This window comes from Molothrus aeneus, chromosome 5, assembly GCF_037042795.1.
Source record: "Molothrus aeneus isolate 106 chromosome 5, BPBGC_Maene_1.0, whole genome shotgun sequence".
Taxonomy (NCBI): Eukaryota; Metazoa; Chordata; class Aves; order Passeriformes; family Icteridae; genus Molothrus; species Molothrus aeneus.
The window spans coordinates 42,388,335-42,410,603 of NC_089650.1; the positions used below are offsets into that span (position 1 = coordinate 42,388,335).

The 22,269-nt window shown below is 36.3% G+C and overlaps 1 protein-coding gene across 26 annotated transcripts in view; it reads right to left on the reverse strand.

Moving 5' to 3' along the window:
* The window catches only part of NRCAM (neuronal cell adhesion molecule), a 146,499-nt gene that overhangs the window by 56,312 nt on the left and 67,918 nt on the right, over window positions 1–22,269 (reverse strand). For 11 of the 26 annotated variants that reach the window (XM_066550419.1, XM_066550434.1, XM_066550421.1 and 8 more), the window contains exons 4-11: window positions 12,153–12,341; window positions 9,755–9,772; window positions 7,679–7,784; window positions 4,671–4,867; window positions 3,634–3,756; window positions 3,089–3,259; window positions 2,592–2,648; window positions 498–609 (exon numbers count right to left, since the gene is read on the reverse strand). In XM_066550419.1, coding sequence (XP_066406516.1) covers window positions 498–609; window positions 2,592–2,648; window positions 3,089–3,259; window positions 3,634–3,756; window positions 4,671–4,867; window positions 7,679–7,784; window positions 9,755–9,772; window positions 12,153–12,243 — 875 coding nt within the window. In that variant the 5' untranslated portion in view covers window positions 12,244–12,341. Of the gene's footprint in view, window positions 1–497; window positions 610–2,591; window positions 2,649–3,088; window positions 3,260–3,633; window positions 3,757–4,670; window positions 4,868–7,678; window positions 7,785–9,754; window positions 9,773–12,152; window positions 12,342–22,269 lie in introns of those variants that run through there. The other 15 variants (XM_066550429.1, XM_066550433.1, XM_066550428.1 and 12 more) reach the window with 7 other exon arrangements.

Below are 22,269 nucleotides of genomic sequence, written 5' to 3' on the forward strand. Positions count from 1 at the left end.
TGTAAGGACCTGAAGATTTGTTTTAACAATTCCCACCTAGCACTACTAAGCAATTATTACCACATATAAGCAGTTTTCTTGGATTAGAACAGCAAATTCTTATCTATTTTTATATAATTTGAGAACCTAATGACTGTAAACTTAGGAAAACAACAGAAGCTTTATTCCTGACTGCAAATCTGTGGATATATGTCTAAGATTAGTCTATAGGATTTCTTGCCTGTGTCCTTTACAAACAATGGCCCAACCTATATCCTGCGCATAGGGTTTGGGGATAAGAGAAGGCAGAGGCCATACACATTCACAGCCAGTTTCAAAGTCTGCTGATGCCCAAGTAAATGGTGGAGTTCCTTAAAAAACCTCTTTCCATTTTACACTTCTGCGTCTTTGAAACACATAAGCTTATACAGCAGTCATGTTTTTAAGCATGTCTGAAATGTTTCCCTCTGTTTCTGTAGTCCTATTTAGAAAAAAAAAATGTCTCAAAGGTTACTCACAATCCTGCTGCGATGCACTCCAACAAAAGCACATTTCCTCTGAGTTCCACTTTGGTACTTGTGCTACCTGTTGGTGTTAGAAGAACTGGCTGCCTTTCTGTAACTGGCTTTGCTGGAACAAGAAGTAGTAAAATAATTAATTTCTAAATTTTCTTCTGATATCAATCAAGTGCATACATCCATTTTCACATTTTGAACAGAGATTTTGCTCCACATTGGGCATTTGATTAAAAATCATTGTGCAGCACAATTACAAAGCTGAATACATTAGTTTTTTGACAGACATAACAGATCTGTTAAATGCCACAATGTTGAACACATAGAAGAGAAATGTTATTATTAAAAGACAGGAACAATTGATACAAAGCTTTTACATAGGCAACTGTGCAGTCTTAATCCTAAATAGCTGCTGTTTCATTCAATAGAACTATAATGGAGAGTAAGGACACTGGTGTGAGGCACAGTGCAAGAATGAGTGTTACCGAAAATTCCTGGGCTTCCATCAAAATAAAAATAAAGCAAAGTTATTTTTAATCAGAAATATAAACCAAGGGAGTGGAAGGTACAGTCTGCTTTAGAATGTGTTTTAATATTTTCTAGACCATGTGAGGCATTGTTTCAGAAATTAATCCCGGTATTTTCCTCTTACTATATATTTAACTTTAACGTAAGCTGTTCCCCAGTCTTGCAATATAGAACCCTGATTAACCTGTAAGCAATAAGCACAGTAAACAGGCAGCTATAAATATAAGATTCATTTTTGATACTATACTCTGTTGGCTTTTGAAGAATATGGTATTTCCTATGTCTTCATGGAATTCAGAATAAGAGTTTTCTGTAATTATAGAGTGTTTTCTGTGAGCAGTCTAATGTTCTCTTGTAACAATATTCATATATAGAATTAAATGGCTCTGAAGTGCTGTAAGAGTCTGAACCATTACAATAAATAGTTTTGTTTTTTAAAAATGGGATAAGAAACATAATAAACTCGAAGCATGTTAGGGTACATGATTTACTGATACATTAACATAAATACAACACTTCATTTTAATCCAGTATGTGCTGTGAATTTCTTAATAACCTGTACACAATCAGCTCAAAGTTGTGGGAGAACAGAGCAGTACAGAGTCAAGAATGCAGCCGACAGTCACAGCAACAACTCACCAACCCAGGGGCTGCAGACTCACTTGGCCAGACTGTGAGTGCTCAGAACAATTACTCAGGGTGGTTCTGAGCTGGGAGCCAACCCAACAGTGTTTTCCTCACTAATTGTAGCTGATACATCGCTTTGTGTTCAGATACTCATTTCTTGTTTGTCCCTCCTGAATAACATGCAATTTTTATGTAGAGAAGTAATATATTCTGTGCCCATGTTTTATTTTAGGATAACGTAAGTTATGGTTCAATATGCACAAAGCCCCATTTCACAAAGAGAAAGACAAAAAATAGAACAAATATCAAGTACTTTCTATGTCACCCAATATCAAGTGGAGAGTCTAGAATCAGTGGTGCTCCACAGTCAGCCTTGCTAAACACACATACATCTGTTCAGGGGGATTTAATTCAGAACATACAAAAGACCATTCAACATAGATTAATGGAAAGACCAGCTTAAACACAAACAAAAATTATCCTACCACTATGAATTTATTGGTACATTTGGTAAGTTATTAAATGTGAAGTGGATCTGTTAGGTGCTTGATTGTTGTTATTGATTATGCAGCACATGACATTGCATAGTCCTAGTGATAATGAACATATTGAAACTACTAGGTAAATTGGAAGAAAAATATAAAAAAAATCAACACAGTATAGAAGTAGTTTTTAAAATCTGCACCAGTGTGAAAGCAGTCTTTTATTATAAGCGTTTATATTTTCTATGAGTCATATGTTACAAGAGAATTGAAAAATTAAATATTTGAAAGGATCACACTGTGCAGTCCCTTTGTAAAGTATGTATTATCACCAGCACTAATTGATACCTTTATTAGAAACTGAAAAAGGAGCAAAAGATTAAGTAGCCATGGAGGTGAAGTTAGTTAACTAAATGCTACTGTAAAACAAGGAGTATCAGTGGGGACCAGTGTAACTCACCACCATAAATATCAGTGTCACTCAAATTAGCAGCTATAGTGTCATTCAATGAATCCACTGAAATAAACAGAATATCATGAAGAAAGCATAAAAAAGGGATAAATTAAAGTTCTGGGAATCAAAAGGTGATGACATGGCCACGGTGAGTTAATCAAGTGATTGATTAATTTGCTTCAAAAGTTACAATAATCATAATAACTTCATATTCTTGCACTGGAAAAACATTTGAAAACTGTTATTTTTTACACTGTATATATCAAATCTTAAAAATTTTTTCAAAACATAAAGCCTTATAAAGTGAAAAATTATAGCTTTTAAAATAAATTATCTATCAAGAAAAGTGGAGATTACTTTTCAAGTTCATACACTAATGTAATTTCTTATTTAAAATGGAAATGAAAAAATTCCCTAGCATAACACTACTTAACATTAACATGTAACTTGAGAACTCTGGATAAATACTGTGTAAGTATGTAATTTGGTGATGCAATACCTACTTGAAAAGACTTTTACAGATATGGGTTGTTTCTGCTGTATAGTTTGTGTGTGATTAAATCTTGCGTAGCAGATATAGTCCTCCCGGGTGTCCTCTGGTTGTACATTAGAAAAATAAAGATCTCCGTTTAGACCTTGGGAAACTCTTTCACTTTGAGGCAGCCTTTGGAAAGCTGAGGGAAAGAAAGCACACATTTATGTTAAATATAATTGACACACTCTATTATTATGATCTGCAGACTCCACATTCATTCAATTACACTTGTTTGTGCCTTGGTACATGTACAGACATTTCTAAGCTTCCTGATGAGACCCTTGTCTACTCATTCTTCCCCAGTGGGTTAATCTACAACTTACATTAAGATCTCCAGCTGCTTTTGGCTTCGTGCTTTTGGGCTGTATGTCTGCTTGTTTCCTCTGTTCTACAGAAATGGAAATTCACTGAGTTTTAACTTAGAGGGAAACTTCACCATCTGTGGTTTTGGTAAGCAATGATCTACTACACAGAAAAACTGCAAGAAGTCAACTGCATAAAAAACAAACTCACCATTATCCATCCAAAATATGATAGGTGGTGGCAAGCCAACAGGAGGTCTGCAGTGCAGCACTAGGGAATCACCCTCGCGAACATGATTTGGTTCGAGCTTTTCTTTCGTCCACAAAGGCGATCCTGCAGAAAGTGAATTTGACACACACACAACCTTTGGATTGGCAAAAATCTCAAAAATTTAAAGGGAAAATGCACAAAGTACTCCATAGAAATGAAAGAACTACATGCACCAGAATGTTAAGTCCTTACATGTTTACTAAAGCTTTTATTTTTGTCCGTTTTTATGTTTTCTTGGAAAAGTTCACCAATGATTTATTAAAAGGATGATCAACTGATTCAAATTAATTTGTCTACTCACTAAAGGTTTTATAGCAGCATCTTGCAAATTTTTAACTATACTGAAAAAAAGGTGATGTGCTAAAATAGAAAAAAGGATAGACATTCCTGAAGCAGTATTATACAGGCACTCTAATTAAGATGTGAGAACAGCACATATTAAGCTGAGAAGCTTGAAAACTAAACTGAGATAAAGCACATAAAAAGCTGTAGAAACAATCTACCTACAATCAAAAAATTTTAGCTTCTTTTTAGTTCAAATCTATTATGTTTTAAAGCTATTACAAAAACTATGGAGTACAGACTAATAAACAGAATAAAAATTGTGGTCATCAATTATGCCATCAATGTCAACAAATTATCCTTAAAGCCTTAAAGATGTAAATATTTTATTCTAGCAGTAGTGTCATACATACAACTCAGTTTTAAACATTATAAGGTTATCGAGATGTATCAAGAAAAAAATTAAATTAAAAATTACATTTTAAAAATAATTTTTTTTTGTAAAAAACCCCCGTATTTGAGAGAACCTGTAATACAGTATTATACCTGATTGTTAGAAAATAGGCAATAACTTCTAGCATGGTCATTTGGATGACTGAAGTTTTAAGACAGGAAAACAAAAAGGCAAAAAGTTCATAAGCAAATAAGAAAACCCAAGTGTTTCACACTTTATGAACATTAAGAGCTTTACTTACTAGAAGGCCTTATAACGATATTGTTGGAAACGGCTGCTCCTCGTTCATTCCTTGCTGTACACTGGTAAACTCCCTCATATGCTTCTGCTTTCCCACCATTCATAATATTTATGACAAGAGTCCCTGAATTTGGTTTCATTGTTACCTGGGCATCTTTATCTATATCAAAATGAGTTCCATTGCGTGTCCAGGAGAAGCTAAAACAATAAAAATAAGAAGTAAAGTTTATTCTTAGCTGCTTTTTGTAGATTGTATGAAGAAGAAGAAGAAAAAACAATTAACAAAAATACATATTATGCTTTCATTAGCAGATAAGTAGGACTAGTTTCCAAACTGAATTAACTAATAAAGCAATACAAAAATTTTACTATAAGAAATCTTGCAATATTTTAAGATAAAAGATTTGGTTGAACATATTAACAGGAGCTATTTCAAAGTAATTTCTTTTTTTAAAAAATACATTAAAAATTTCTGAAGTTAATTATACATGGAAAAGAATTTATTTCCTTTCTATTAAAAATTATGCAGTAACATCTGCAAGAACTGATATTGCTAAAGCTGCATTAGCATTTCCATTATAAAACCTATTGTTGAGAGGGTTTATAAACCTGTCTTTAAAAACTTGCTCAGGGCTGAAATGTGTCATCTCAGGCCCCAGCAGGAGACCATTTCTTTTAATTGGTTTGGTGATTTTGGAGTTATGCAAGTGAATTAAAGATTGTGGTGAGTTTGAGTCCTTTTCACTATTCTAATGCAAACATAATTCCCTAATAGAAATTATATAGTCTGAGAGCCTTTATTTCACCTAGTAAATTTATACCAATACTACTCAAAACAAGAGATATTTTGAAAGGTAGTCCTTAAAAATGAAGACTGATAGAACTCATAAAAAACTTGTCAAGAAGCAGAGATTCACAGTCTACAATTTAGACCATAAACACCACTTTCCTTCTTATGCTCTGTTTATGGTCAGAAGTATAGTCACAGAGAGCTTGACCAACACCTACGAAGTGCTGAGCACTCACAGCTTCAAACACTGTGAACAGCAGTTTTCATACTTGTTACATTTCAGCTTCAGAATCTTAAGCACAAACACTTTTTGTGCTGATATAAATGTATAAATATATATGGTACTGGAAAAGCTCAAATTCTAACTGACTTAAATTGTGCCCTGACCCTCTGCAGCAGGACTGGACATGATATTTGCACCTTGTGTTGGGGGAGAGAAGAACTGGACCTGCAGCAGTGCTTGGGAGGACTACCAAGCATAGTGAATTAATAGTGAACCCGTATCTTACAACTTTGCAGGTGAAGTTTCAGAATGCGGGGTTTCTGTTACCAATAATATTAAAAATGCAAGAAAGTGTAATGTAGATTCAAATGAGAGGTGGAAAAAGTGCTACAAACCCCTGAATTTGAGATGAGCGACAGTCAGAGTCTTTGCTGCTCTAGCTATAGGTAGCAGCACATCCACAAACCTTTATGCCAGGTGCTCTCACCAATAAGAAGTTATCACACTGATATCACACAATTCACACTGTGGGCTGAGAAAGTCCACCTTTGACTTCAGAGCTCTGGAGCAGTTCCAGTTCCAAAATACATTTGCAGGTTACCAAGAGTGATGGACCAAGCAGACTAACTATTGATAGAAATTAAATAAATTTCATATCTTAAAAAAACAGCAAGGCTAAGCATAAGCTTAGAAAACTCATTAGAAATTTCTTTACTTAAAACCTGTCCCTTCCTCTGTAGCATGGAAACAAAGCCATGTTTGATGAGGAAGATGAGGATGTGCAGCAGAAAGCCTAGGCACATGGCTCAGGTATCTCAGTCTCACAGGCAGCACTCTTGTTCTCTCAGGTAATTCCATCCAGAAGTGTTCAAGAGAAACACCTGCAGAAGCAATACTGTTGTCCCAAAGTGGACAATAATAATCTTATCCTTTAGGTAAACACCTAGACTATTAAAAATGGTATTGGGCCAGCAAAATTGAAATGCTGTCAAACAAAGCAGCTCTGTGGAACTCTTGTCCTTAATGGAACACTAGAAAGAGTGAGAATATCCCAGATAATCTCCATCTTCTCCATTCTGTTGACTGTGATGCCAAGGCAACCAGCAGGAGTAATGCAGAAATAAAACTGGTTATTCAGAAGAAATACATCTAACGAGCTCTGTCTGTGTCTGAATGAGCAGTTTAACATGGACCTTGCTAGTAAGGTGTGGCATAACACTGCTAGAGTAGAGAAAAGGGCATTTTTATGTTCACAGTCTCTGCAATCAGCAGCAGTTACTAACAATGCCAGAGTGTATCATGGCTACTGATGTTTCTAGTGCAGGTACTCAGTAACTTGAAAGGAGTAGCTGTCAAATATTTTAAAATGCTGAAAGATAATCTTAAAATGGACAACAAACAGGAATCTAATCCATTTCTGCCAAAACCAAAAACTTGAGGCTATTAAATACACAAGATTTAAATTAAATACATTAAATACACATGATCAATAAGACTGATACAGACTACATAACTTCTGACAAATTGTATTTCAAGACCAGCCTCATAAAATGGAATTATTTACAAAACATCACATTTGAATGCATTAGTGTTAGCCTGACTTTATTCACTGTCTGTTCTTCTTAAAGACTATGCCTGAACTTGGCACATGATCCAGGTCATAGTACAGAATGCCTCCTAGTGTGTTCCATGGGCATTTACCTATCTGTAATAATCAAGCATTATTTTACTGTTAAGAGTTTTGAGAAGAAAAAAATGCTACAATTGCTTGATGACTCTAGAAACACTTAAATGTCAAGTGTGATAAGAGTCAAAACTGTGCTGATATCTGGTAGCTGTGTAATTTACAGAGGTACAGATGTGTGCATGTTCTTGCATGTGCAAGCACATTCATACATGTAATCTTGATCTTGTTAGTTTACAAAAATTACAGTATGTTCTCCTAGTTCTTCTATACTCCTAGGCCAATAAAAGCAAAAAAAAAAAAGCTACTAACCTAGGAGGTGGCTTTCCTTTGGCTTCACACTGTATTACAATATTCTCTCGAGGGTCAACAATGTAATCTTTTGGAGATTGCTGAGTTATCGTAGGAGGCTGTGACACTTCATTATGAAATACAACAAAGAGAGAGGATTTCAACAATATTTTCAAAGTACCATCAAGACACTTTTGTAAGCAGAGAAAGAAGAACTGCAGTTAGCAACCACATCATTGACAGAAGAGTGGGATTAAAGTATCATTTGTATCAGGAGGCTGAAGTTCTTTACCCTTGTAAATCAGTGTAGCTATGCTAACTTCCAACTGAGCTATCCTGATTTACAGTGGATGAAGATCTAGGCCAAAACGTTTAATGAAAATATAATTTCTATACCTCAGATTTCAACAGATTTTTACAAAACCAAAGGACACTCAAATTCTAAGTCCAACAATCTGAAATCAAGAGCTGCAAGACTAAATCTCCACAAAATGGTTTTGTACCACACAGAAGGAAAAAATATACATTGCTTTGTGCTTCTAAACATTTTGTATATTTTCAAATTCTCTGCATGTCCACACATTTATTTTGTTTAAGATATTGCCTTAATCTATAAAGCATGCTTTTAAGAACTACTTTTCAGGAGTAAAAAATGTGTTATAAGGAAAAGACACTGTTAAAAATGACAAAAAAAGTATCTAGCTTCCAAATAAAGTAAACATGTAGGAAAAGTAAAGCACCAATTCCCCTTAATGTATCCATTAAAAATATAGTCACGTGAACTGTCCAGAAGAAGTAATCATTTAACATTTTTAATTTTTCAAGTACTATAAAACAATTAGCACAGAATTAAAAAAAAAAATTGATTCACCTGACAAAGTAGTTGGTGTCTACCCATGGTAATTTATAACCTATTACCATTATCTATGCCCATTTTTGCATTTAAAAACACTGTTTGTGATATTAAGACAGTGAGAAAGGTGTTGTCATCAACATTCTTCATATATTTATAGTTTAGTGTCACCTAAATAAACTTGTTGAATAACATGCCCATGAACATCCCTGTCTAAGTGCTGTAAATCACCTGTCCAGCAATACCCTTTGCTTGTGCTTTGGGGTAATTTCTAGCCACTGGAACAAAATATTTCAATCATTAAGTTAGTTTGGTTCTCATGCCTCACTCCAGACAGTTAAAATTCTATAACTGGGATTTTTATTTAAGTCTTCCTTAAGGATACCATTACACATTAAGTACTCCTTTGCACAGATGGAGGTAGCTGTCTGTAAAACCCTAGCTGCAAGAAACAGCAGTGAAAAGAAATCAGACTATGGAATCATAACCCAACACATGAGCTAAGCAGAACAGGCCATGGAGAACTGGGTTCTGCTCCTCACTGCACAGGGGAGAATCCTTGAAAGAGGAAGGCAACATTCTTACATGATGCCTTTGTGTGCATTTCTTTAGGAGTACTTGAAGGCGGTCCTTTTCCCTCTCAGAGGCATCTCTCAGGGTCAGTATGTATCAGATGGCAAATTCACTCTGAAAAAGGATATGACACAAACACTGCCCAGCCTAAAAGATATTCCATCTGATGCACATAAAAGACCTGAAATCTCCACTCCTGTGTTATGGACTGCACTTAAAACTGATTAAATTAGCGATAAAACTAAAGCTAAGTTAGAACCCATAAAATAGGAGGTCTACTTAAATAGCTATATCCACTGTGGATATAAAAATATGTCCACATCAGATATGTAACATAGTACAAAAGTACATATATTCCATCAATTTTTAATCAAATATATTTACTCCTGAAAGTAGTAATAAAACACTGCACATGCTGATATTGAGTGAAGATTTTAATGTTCAAATAGCACACCATCAAAAATCACACAATTTATTCAGAATATCAGAATGTTGTTTTATGTACATTAGTATTTTCTGAACACTGCATGCACAAAACATCCAGATACAGCAAATAAAATTATCAACAAGATGTCAGAATCACACATTTTTGGCAACAAATTCAATTTGCAGCACAATCTGTATTAATTTTCAGCAGCACGCAGCCTATTTTTAGGTGAAGAGTAACTTACATTCTTCTAGAAGTTTTGCTTTTATTCCCACATCAGAATCAGCAGTTGAATGGACAAATGGAGATTAAAGAGAAACATTTGTTAGTGAAGAGAAAATTAGCAATTTTGAGAGGGAAGATAAGTATCTCTGACAAGTACTTTGGTCACCATTAAAAAGAAAACTTTTAAAACATCCAGCACTGCAACCCATGCCTGAAATTCCAACCACAATTTCCATTGTGTTAGATATTACTACATTTATCTTAAAGCTCTTGGCACGAGAAACTTTCCTGAAGTGTTGACTTTTTAATGGCAACCATGCTATGTGATTTTGGCCTTGCAAGGACATAAAATACAAATACTGAGGTGACAGCAGCAAATCAGAATTAATGGAGTGCACTATGCTCATGCTGCAGTCAAAATCAATCCACCCATATGATCACATGGAAGAACAAAGAGAATGCTTCAGGCTAAAATTACTCTTGTAAAGACAAAAGCACCTAATCCTACTCAACAGACTTGCAACGCTTTCTGGCTTGAAAAATAAGTAAACAAAAAAAAATCATCTTAGCTAATTGGAATTATTGCTTAATTCCAATGTTGTGCATAAACACCTCCCTTTATCAATAGGCCAAATGTCCCTGAGTCCCTACATTTTCAGTCATTCCTGGCCTGCTTTGAGGAGACAATGACTAGGAACTAGTGAACTTGCTATGAATAGAAATTTTTAACCTGGATAAAACCTAAATATTCAACTAATCAAGTAGGTTCTCACCACCAGGTCTCTATGGTTGATATTCAGGGAAGACCCACAAAAAAATCTAAGTCCTTCCCTTGTGGTGCTCTCCCAGAGACCATTCTCATCATTATTTATGAAAGCGATACCATTATTCCAGATGTAATTTCTGGCTAAAAATTCAAGTATGTGACTTTATCAGACCTCACAAAATTAATAAGCATGCAGCAGAAGGGAATTAAATTCTCAGTACAGAATTAAAATGATACATCCAAAAGGGCTATTATTTTTTGTCTATTGATGCATTTCTGGTAAATTTAACCTAAAATCTTGCCCTTAAGATAACAATATTAAAGAGGTGCAGAATCTATATTAGTTGCTAAACTACAAGATAGGTTTAAAAGACTATTTATAGCCTGCAAAGATGTTTAAGGAGAAAAATTAAGTGTTGAAAGTAACACATTCATTTATTCATCAAACTTTCAAAGCCTTCCTTAACCCACAGCTTATTCCTCTAAAAGCATTTGCAACACAACAAGTTGGATGTCATTCAGATATATTGATTTTGTTACAGAAATACAGGTCATTGGTTTGATAGGCTTGTAAAATGCATGGGAAAAAAAAAACGCCAAAGCACTTGCAATGTATGTCAATGATTATTAAAGAAAAACATGCATTTCTGGAAGGGAGGAAGGTGTCAAAACCACGGGGTAAAGAAAAACATGCAGATTAGAATCACAGGCAAATTTACTGATGTATTAATCCATCAATTAAACACCAGCCCTAATGTTCTCTTCCCTGGAAATTAGTTTAACAAATGAATTATCACTGAGAGGCGCAACATGGCTCACTGAATTCTGAAAATGTGATCATGTTTATCTTAGAAAGAAAACAGCAATCTAAAACATGAGTAATTTAATAAAATTAGCTATTGAGAATGTAAAACACAGAAGCTACCATTGCTCCCTTTTCAACATGGAGTGCTATCTTCAAGGTTCCCCCTAACAGAGTCTGGTATTAGACAAGAACTTCAGATAATGGGATTTCCCCTCCTCCAGGCGTTTCCTCATGTGTTAATGCTGGACTTCCCTGCCCAGCACATTTCTAACATGTTTTTAAGAAAAAATTCTTAACTGTTTTCAGGCAAAGAAGAAATCTACTCAAGAAATCTAAGAGCCTTACTTACCCTTTGGCATCAAAAAAATCAGATGCTTTGAGTGTCTGAATTTTAGGTATTTGAATTTTTTACTAGCTCTCATACCAGCTCCAGGGAACCTCTTCTCTGAAGGTAAGGGTGATTTGATTGTTTACAACCACTAGGAACTGTCCTGGGATTTTTAGAAAAATATCAATGTGATCTTAATTTCACAAATAATTAACATTTAGTAGGGCTTTTCTGACTTTCTTCAGTTTGATCAAACAAAGGCACACTGAAATGTAAGTAGGATTCTGCGAGAATCCTGTGTTACACCTCCTCAACTGAACAACGTAACTCATTTTATATGCACAGGTTTTGAAAATCTTCAGTAAGTCAGTGTAAATATTCATAATTATAATGTCCTGATTGAAGTGACCAAACACACTCTATTTTTAGCTCTGTGTTGGAGTTATCTTCAGTTTCCTACAGAAATTATTTAATTACTCTTCCATTATTCTGCACTTATTTATCAGGTTAATACTTACAGTCAAGAGGTACATCCAGTGCAGAAATAATTTGGCACAGAAAGAGGACCAGGGAAGTTTTGCTTGTAGACATGCTCATCTTTTTCATCATGATTTTAAGCTGTACTGAGTAAATCACACTTGAAGAATGAAGTTCAACTTCGTAAGACTAGATAGCTTGTGGTAGTTATGTAAATATAGACAAGAAACCTGATAAATAAAAAAACAAAAGAATGATATGCAGATATAATGGAGAGTTAAATGGTCACATGCATCTTAAAAATATTATGAAATACAAGCAGTCTAAATACTATATCTAAAGATAAGGGTTACACCATGTATTCTACTGAAATCCAAGAAATTCACAAGGTCATCTAGATTGTAACACTTTCCTAAAGAAGCTAATGAAGAAATCCCACAACCTTATTGAATGGAAATACAAATACCTCTCCTAAGAAGGATAAAGCATCAGTCAGTCCATCTAGTTAAAAAAAGAGTATATACTAAAGATAACAGTCCTCTGAAGTAGATTTAGAGGATTACAGCTCTGAATGCCCACCTAGTCTCTCTTTCAAGCACCCTGCACCATTCTTGGAAAGAGGCATTTTAGGCATCTACTCCAATGAAAATATGTCAAGCCATGAATTTGCTAAGTAAACTGTGGAATCTTTCTGCAGCTTTGAGTTAGGTATCCCAGCTTCTCCCCACTTCGGAACTCTTTCTAATAAGGCAGCTGTGGACTGAATACACAAGACTTGATTAAGGTGCTAAGGTGCTATCCTGAGACTGTACCTGGGCTCCTACTTCTGGATATCTGACTCAAAACAGGTAACATCAAAATGCTTTGTCATTTCTAGCCTGAAACCAAAATATAATTAACTGTCAGCATATTCTCAAACACCCTTCTCCTCCTTTCCTATGTGACAAACTGCCGGTAATGAAACTTAAGTTCTTGGAAATCTGTTAGATTTCCCTCCTCAGCCAAGCATGAGAGATCACATTAGCCATGCAGAATGATTCTGGTTCCCTTCTTATTTTCTGCATTCAGGAACAAGCTCTAGCTGAGAAAAATGGAGGAGTGAAAACTGCCTGCAAGCCCCATCAGCATCACCAGTGACCAACAAAGAGCTGCGCAGCCCTAGAAATCCAAACGGTGCTTGCACAATGCATTCTCAGTAAATGAACATCCACTGAGAAAGTACTTCCCAGATGGATTAGGAAGTTCACAGTGATCAGCATTAATTCACCTTGAAGAGAACACTTGCTCAGCTCTGGCTACAGATATGAAACACAAAGCTATCCAGTCTACAAGGAGTTAAAGCTGCAAAGAAGCACCTGCTTTACAAATGTTAAATTAAGATTTGTTTGTGCTTCCTGAAGTTACTTAAGCCAGTCTATGGTAAGAATTTCCCTCATTTTTCACATTACAGAAGAATTTATGCCTCTTAATTGCTGCTGTAAATTATCTTTCTCTTTGTACAGTCCTCTGAGCGAGACTGGAATTAGAAACTAGAACTGAGGTGTGGAGCTCTACTTCTCATCCTAACCTAGGACATCAAACTCCCTGATTCTTACTGTCACTATCTGCAAAACAGATTTTTCTATCAAAATAAGAATATTCCAGTAGGTTAAAGTTCTAGACATGTACTATTTGGAGTTGTTGGGAACTACTGACTGGACAGGGCAAGTTGCTTATTGACATTCCAAACTATCTCTAGGACTGCATACTGTAATGTAATGACTAATTACTTATCATGGCAAATTAGAAAAATTATAAAACACATCAGAAGAGAGGACACCATAGTTCGGGCTTTAGCATAATTATTTATATAAATATAAGCTGGAACTTCACAAGCAGTCAAGGTGGCATGCTAATCTACAAAACATTCAGAAAGGGGTTCAGACACGTAGCAGGAAAGCATGAAAAAAACTCAGACTTTTCTAGAAAAACAAACTGAAATTTGCTATATTTTAAATAAGCACCCTAAATTACTGGGGTTGAGGTGGGAAAGGTGAGAAGTGCTTTCCTCATCCCATTTTGGCACATACAGTTTTCTACGCTCCTGCTGAAGTGAGCAAGGAGAAGGAGTAGAGCTTCTGTCAAGAGTGCCTGAGAACACTCCAGCATGTTTCCTGCAATGAAGTGCTCTCCAAAAAAGCTGATTTTATTCCAGCAACCACAGCTGTCTGCTCTTCTCAGTTAAACTAGGTTCTCACCCTCTGTTCTCTGATTAATATGCCATCTCCTCATTACAGTATCACTGCAATTATCAAGGTGTCCTCTCCGTGCCATGACCTGGGATTTACAGGATACTCTTTGAAGTACTGCACAAGAGAACCTTGACTTCTATTGTTTCTTCTCCATGCAACGTTTCAGTTCTCCTTCTGAAACCCTGAAAACCCTCCACTTTATTGTCTTGTTCTTTCGGCATGTAAAATGAGTATTGCAGTGATTTGAGAGTATTGTAAAATCAAATTGCATTTGCTTTGAACAAGTACAAATGAATACACAAGCACTGGTTAATCAGGCAGGGGCAATTAAAATGATTGGGAAAGTAATACTCTTGAGAAATTGTCTCATATTGTCTACCTCTGCTGCTGCAAAGTTCCAGTTGGATACCAATTGAATCTACTGCTGGGATGTTTGGGTATAATATGGGAATTCAACCTCAGAGAGCCCAAAGGGTTTGCGACAGAATATTACTGAAAATGATTTTAGGTTTGTCAGCACAACTGGGTGCTCTTGTTGAATGTAGTCAAGATTAAATCTGGCATAATTTAGTATGAATACAACAGCTGCTATGTAGAACTAAACATTGCTTTGACATAACATTATCTGCTACAAAATAAGGACAGGCCTCTAAGCACAGATCAATGTAAAGGCTTCAATTGCAAAACTTGAAATATTTATACAGCAGATTGCCTTTTCCTCCAGATAATTTATTTACGATCTCTTGTAACTGAGACATTTTTCCCTACCCTTTTCATAGGAAAACAAATATATTGTCACAGTTTGGTCAGGAGTTTGCTCGCTCACCAATTTGTACAAAATATGATTTTCTACACTTGCATACCTCTTATGTACCTAACAAAATGTCACTTGTTATGTCTAATGTGCTTCTTGATGAGATGCTGATTGTGACTAACAACATGGACTAAGGGTTGAAGCTATGGGATAGCAAACAGGAGTCCAGTTAAATAAAAATGCATAAGCAAAGTGCAATAGTATTTCATCATAAAGTATAATTTCAGAAGGCAAGGGTTTTATGTACGTATTACAAAAGAACCAGGATCAAGTGAGAGACATCAACCTTTTTTTCACTTGGGAAAAAAAAAAAACCAAAGAATTACTTTTTAAAAATGACCCACAGAAAGACACAATTAGAAGAATGAAGGCACCTGAGGTGAGCCTGAGGTAGACTATATGGCAGAAGATCAAGACACAGTTGGTTCCCAGTGGTCTCTTCACTGGGACCATTTGGCTATAAATGGTCTTCAGCAAAATACTGAAGAGCTAGGAAAAACAACATGTATATGGAAGGGATAATTTGGAAGGCAGAATTCAAGACTCCTTTTGTAAATCAAAAGGGACAAGGATCTCCTCAATTTTAAGAGCTCAAGAGCAAATGAATCACAGAATTGTTAAGATTGGAAAAGACCTTTAAGATCACCAAGCCTAACTATCAGCCCAGCACTGCCAAGTTCAACACTTCACGGTGTTTCTAAGTGCCACAGCTACATGTGTTAAATTACCTCCAGGGAGGAGAGTTCAACCACTTCTCTGAGAAGCCTGTTCCAGTGCTTCATAATTATTTCAGTAAAGAAACTTTTCTTAATATTTAATCTAAACCTTCTCTGGAGCAATTTGAGACTGTTCCCTCTTGTCCTTTTGCTTGCTACTTGGGAGAAGACACTGGTACATCATGGGTTACATCCTTCCCTTCTACTGAAGAAGCATCCATCCTACCTACTCACTGACACTCCCTGAATTGTGTCCAGGCACCATAGAATGACAATTGGTCAGGTCAGTATTTGCCAAAGAGAGTGCTATCAGGTGAACAGTATCCACAACTGTAGAGCAAACACCCACACACAGAGGATATTTTACTATACTATTACCAGTACTGAGTAATACTGATTTCTGATTGGAATATTAATACAGACAGACACACTATCAATTGACACCTCAAAGGTGAGTCAATTGAGGTTCCAAATGCGAGAGAGAACACATTTTTCCTCTGGCTGTCTTCAACAGAAGCATACAACATGTTTAATTTCCTTGTAAGTGCTGCTGCAATATTTCTTTTTTAGGATGTAAGAGTGTAAGGAAGTGTGTTTACTGAAATTCGATCTACTCCAAAGTTAGACAGCATTTTCTAAACGTAATATTGTTTCACAGAGATTTGATGCATCACTGATTATGGATTTCTACTCAATTATATTATTTTTAAGACAAAAAGGTCTTTAGAAATGTGAATGGAAACCAAGGTCAGTGTAAGAAATGTGAAAAGGTAATTAAATTGCAAGATAGAACAACTGGAATATTTCATACACATTAGGGGAAAAAAGCATTATCTTCTATATAAACATGATTAAATTAATGCAGTACAAGTTAGACACTGGAGATTAGAGAAAAATTATTACTTAGCAAAAAACTCCCACTGCTTCATTTGTCTAATGCCTCTATAGTGAAAGACAGACATAATTAGAATATAGGAAAAATAAATAGTTTTCAAGGAAATTTGTTTCATAGCAGTCTTATATCCACAGAAACATGAAAAGCAATTTTAAATGGCATAAATATATTTAATGATTTGTACATTAAAAAGAAGTGTTGAAGATTATAATAAAAAAGCACAAAATGCTCACTTTTGAGGACAACAGCAATACCCTTGTCTTAAGGATAGGTCTTTATGGTCTTAAGGATAGGTCTTAATGGAAGGTCTTTACAGGACTTACGTGGTTTACACAACTATGCTAGCTATGCAAGTATTAATAAGATTATTTAAAATATTTTCGAATCAATGGTTTCAAATTTCACCCTTCTTTTTAGGTTATCTAGTATTTGCAATAATAGGCCACATAAAAACCACTAATCATAAACAAATATTTAATTAAAATATTTCAAACAGAAATAGATAACAATGCACTTAGTGTTACACTACGTAAGTGGCACAGACACAGCACTACTAGAAACAATAATGCTTTATAACAAGAATAATTCTAACTGTTTTTGTGGAGGTAGTATGACATAATAGACTAAACACCCAGGTCTGTGCTGATAGACCCAAGTAGTAGTCAAAATTCTGCTCTTGAATAACCTTGTAGTCAATTCAGTCCCAACTGGTTTGCTCCCATCCATCTCTTACCTATTAGATGTAAATTATCCAAGTTATGATCTATTTCTACATAGCTGGTCTTAATCTACTTAGCACAGGACACATAGCTTTAGAGTGTCTGAATAGAGGGGTCAATAAATAGAAATAATTTTTTAAACTTTCTAAAAGCACACCGCATTAGAACTATTTCTCATTCTTTAGAACCCTGGAAAACACCACACTGCTTTCCTCCGAGTTTTTAATTTGTCACAATCTACTATAAATCTATCCTTTAAAGTCATCAGGAAATACTAAATCATTTTCTGTGATCTCCTGTTTATGAAGCTTAAGCCCATTGCTTTGGATTTGGCTACACTGTAAATATTATAGGGATATCCATTTAAAGAGAACTGGATGAAATATAAACTACACAGACAGAACTCCTGAATTCAACAAGATCTCCTCAGGACTAATTCAGATGCTTCAGCTACTTGTTAGGGTTAGATGCTTGAAAATGGCACTTAGCCATTTTCAAGCTATTTTGACAAAGGCAGATGGCCTTGTGTGCCACACTCTAAATGTTCTCAGCAGTTCTATATACAGCAAAAAAATCATCAGCCTGGTTACACTCCTGAACTGCCATTACACTCAGCATTACTGTTTTGGCTCTGAGAATGTACTTAAGCATTCACAGTGGTCTCCTTACTTTCCACAATCCAGACATAATTTACAGTCTCTCTACTGTGACTCTATTTTCAACTATGGGAAAGCCACTTAGTCCATGAAACTTCTTTACTGACAATCCTATATAAAGACCTGCCAACTGGTTTGTTATTCATCAAAGTCTGGTCTGTTTTGTTACATAGTTCAATTCATGTTTTTATTAATTGGTTTCACGTGGCAGTAAGCCAAATGCTTTTCAAAGTCATCTTACCGTCATCTTACCAAATGCGTAATTTTACCAGATATTAAAAGATTAAAATCAAGTTTTTGTAAATCATTTGTTTTACAAGCTCTACTTTCCATAAAACTCTGAGCAGAATCAATTTTACTCAAGGCTTTTAATTCCCTATCAGCTGAGTCCCCAATCAGCTTTTTCCATATGTTCACTGTGATTTATATCAGGCTATACTTACCCTGCTCAATCTGCTTGTCTATTCTGAATCTGGGCAGAACACCAGCTACCTCCCAGTCTTAAGGAACATATTAAAAATGAAAACCTGTGAACCAAATATCTTCTCCACTGGCTCCTCTGGAGCTCACAGGTAGGCCCATGACACCTATACTTGCTAAATTACATAAAATTATGTATCTTCAACACATAGTATTCTATATCTACTAATGGTTACTATGACTAAAGAGTCTTTCCATCCTAATATGATGAATCATAATTTTTCTTCCAATAATCATGTTACTTATAATAATATAACAACATCAGAAAACAGTGTTTCTAAGACTTGGTCCTATTAAAAAACCCCAAATATTTGCCTGTTTGTCTCCACCATGGAAATGACCAACACATCTACCATGAGAACATGCCTAAAATTTCATAGCTGCTAACTGGATCTCTTTGGTAGATTACTATGAACACTGGGATGCAGATAAAAAAGCAGAGATAGGGGGTCCTTAAAAATTCCACTCTCATTTCAACTGTCTGGTCAAGAAACACAATCTATGAGCACAAAAAATGCAGGGAAAAAAACCCCAAACAACTAAGCACAGAGGTCAAATATCTAATTAAGGGCAGCAGGTAAGCCTGTAAATTCAGTCATGTGTGACAGACTTGAATCCTTAAAGCAGCCACTTGGAGTTGACTTTTAAAACACTGGAGCAGGGCTAATCTGTGCTTTTACAGTTGTCTCACATATTCCCTTAAGGGCTATATTGGATTTGGCCCTTTTGAGGATTTAAACAGAGCAGCACTTACTTTTTAGGTCCTGCTCAGCTTAAATGATAAACTGCTTTGGCTGGGGTGACTATAGACATGGCCAAGCAAAGCTGTGGATAGCCCTCAAATAGGTAGGTAAGCCTAGTAAGCCTGGCAAGTTTAGATGCTCCCAGAATCAAATCAGCATCTGAACAGCACTTTTGCATTGCAAATTTAAACAGATGTCTAGGTCTTGCTTGGGTCCTTTCTGGTGTCCTAAATACTTGACTGGATTCAGATTCTCTTACCTTTTTAATCCCCTCATGTAAAAATGATGGAATAGAGCATAAAACTAATGGTATAGTGACACCTATTTCAGCAGCCCTTTAGAGTCATTACAGCCTGAACAAATACTCATCATCTCTTATGCATGTGCACATACTTTACTGTCTTTCAAAGACTTGGTTGAGATGTTGGAGTTGAGTGTAACTTTGCAAATCTGCTGCTGATGATGATCTACTCATGCTGAAGACCATGAGTTTACAAAGGAGGGTGTGAAAATGTAACTTGCATAAATTTAGGGAGCTAGTTTGGCTTGAAGTAAATCACTAAATATGGAGATCAAGGAGAGGAAAGAATTCTGCTTAATCATTAAAATTCTCAGTAAGTTAGAAAGAATTCAGAGTAAGTGAGAGAAAATAAACTAAGAAAACACATTTTCAGAGCTTGTGGATGGTAAAAGCAGGTACCTAGATGATGCTATCATTAGGACAGTTCTTCATGCTTTGACACTTTTAGAGCATGCAAATGATCTCGTCGCTCTTTAAGTACAAATAATTCAGCAGAAACTTCAACAAGGAAAACATTTTCCAGAAGCCCATCTCTTTCCTTTCTCTGAAAGGTTTTGCAATAGAATAAAACAGTACTTATAAGAAAAAATATCAATGTATCGTCAGCCTGCTTTCACAGCCATACCCTAGTGAAGTGGTGAGTGGAGCCATACCCTGAGTGAGGACTCCCAGTTCAGTTCCTTGTAACTATGCAAAGAGGATGCTCAGCTGAAATAGTCCCTGAAATATTTTCTTTACCCGGGAGATGTGATAAAATGGACTTTTTTTTCTATTTTCCTAATTTTTTTCTACCCATCAAAATTAAGTGCAGGGGTTTCAGAAAGCTACCTAAGGAGAAGGTAATACACTCTGTATTACACTGGTTAATTATCCTCTTTGCATCCCGACAGCTAACCCCAAAAGCACTGACCGTCCAGAAGTATTCCTGCAATCCTGGAGATACTCTTGAGAAAACCATACTGTGCAAAAGAGCAGGATCTGATTCACAGACAGGGCAACTCCTCCCTTGGGGAAGTAGAGCAGAAACCACTAATACTGGCATGAAATGCTGGAATAGTTATGCTAAAGAGGAGGTCACTCAGAATAGGGACATTGCCAGAAAAGGAGGACTAAGGCATTCTGTCAGATATAAAACCTTAACAAGTACATGAACAAAGGAGGGTAAACAGTGCAGAAGGAATAAACTGTACCAACTCCAGCCAGCTGCCCTGGGTACATTTTTTGGTGATGGTCATTGGGAACTAGCCACCTACGTGCAACACCTATTTAACAGGTAAAAGTTAGCCTGTTTGCCCATTTAATTTTAAATAATTCTGTTAAAGTAGTTACAATTAAACCTGTTATCTGCCCACCATTAAAAACTGAAATGAACAGAGAACTGTGATACAAGCACTTCAACACTGTAGAAATCTTCTTAGCTTTCTCTCTAAAAGTGAGACTTGATAATCTTCACATTTATTATAGCTATGCAAATCAAGTCTGTTCCTGCTTTATACAGCAATTCAAACTGCCACTGCTCCAACAGAATTATGTGAGACCTATGTAAATGAACCAACTTATAATTTGTTTGCAGATATCACCAGTGTTGTGGTACATTTCATAACCAGGTCGCTACACTCAGGAATGCTGCTGAGCACCATATGTGAAGGGGTGAATAGTGTCCTAACAATGGTTAGAAAGAATTTGCCCATTTCAGGACTTTCTGAAAGTGATTTCTGAAGTGATTTTTACCACATGTTTAAATGAGCAACTCTAATTTCTCCTCACTCTCAAATAATTCATAACAACTCAAAAAGTTCTGATTAACTTCATCACCAGTAGAAAACCTGCCTGCTGCAGCTGGACACCTCAATTCTATAGATAAAATTAAGCAGGTAAGATTGGAATTCAGGTTTTTTTTCTCTGCTACCTTTGTTTTTCTTTTTTTTTCCTTGAACCTCCACCCAGCTCTAGTGAGGGCACATCTGGAGTGCTGTGTCCAGTTCTGGGCTACTCAGGACAAGAGAGACATAGGATCTCTGGAGCAGCTGCCACAGAGGGAGACAAAGATAATTAAAGGGCTAGAGCATCTCTCTTATGTGTCAAGGCTGAGGGAGCTGGGCCTGTTCAGCCTCGAGAAGGGAAAACTGAGAGCATTAATGTTCATGGAGCATTGGAAGTTGATGGAGCAGATCATCTTGAGTGCCATCATGTGTCACATACAGGACAACCAGGGGTTCAGGGCCAGCCAACAGGGATTTAGGAAAAGCAGGTCCTGCTTGAGCAACCTGAGCTCCTTGTACAACAAGGCGACCCACTTAGTGGATGACGGAAAGGCTGCGAATGTTGTCTACTAGACTTCAGTACGGCCTTTGATTACTGTTTCCCACAGCATTATCCTGGAGAAGCTGGCTTCCCACGGCTTGGATGGGCATACTCTTTGCTGAGTAAAAGCTTGGCTGGATGGCTGGGCTCAGAGTGGTGCTGAATGGCAGTGAGTTGGCAGGCAGCCACCAGTGGTGCTCACCAAGGCTCAGTATTGGGGCTCATCCTGTTCAGTGTCTTTATCAATGATCTGGACAAAGGGATCAAGTGCACCCCCCGTGAGTTTGCAGGCAACACCA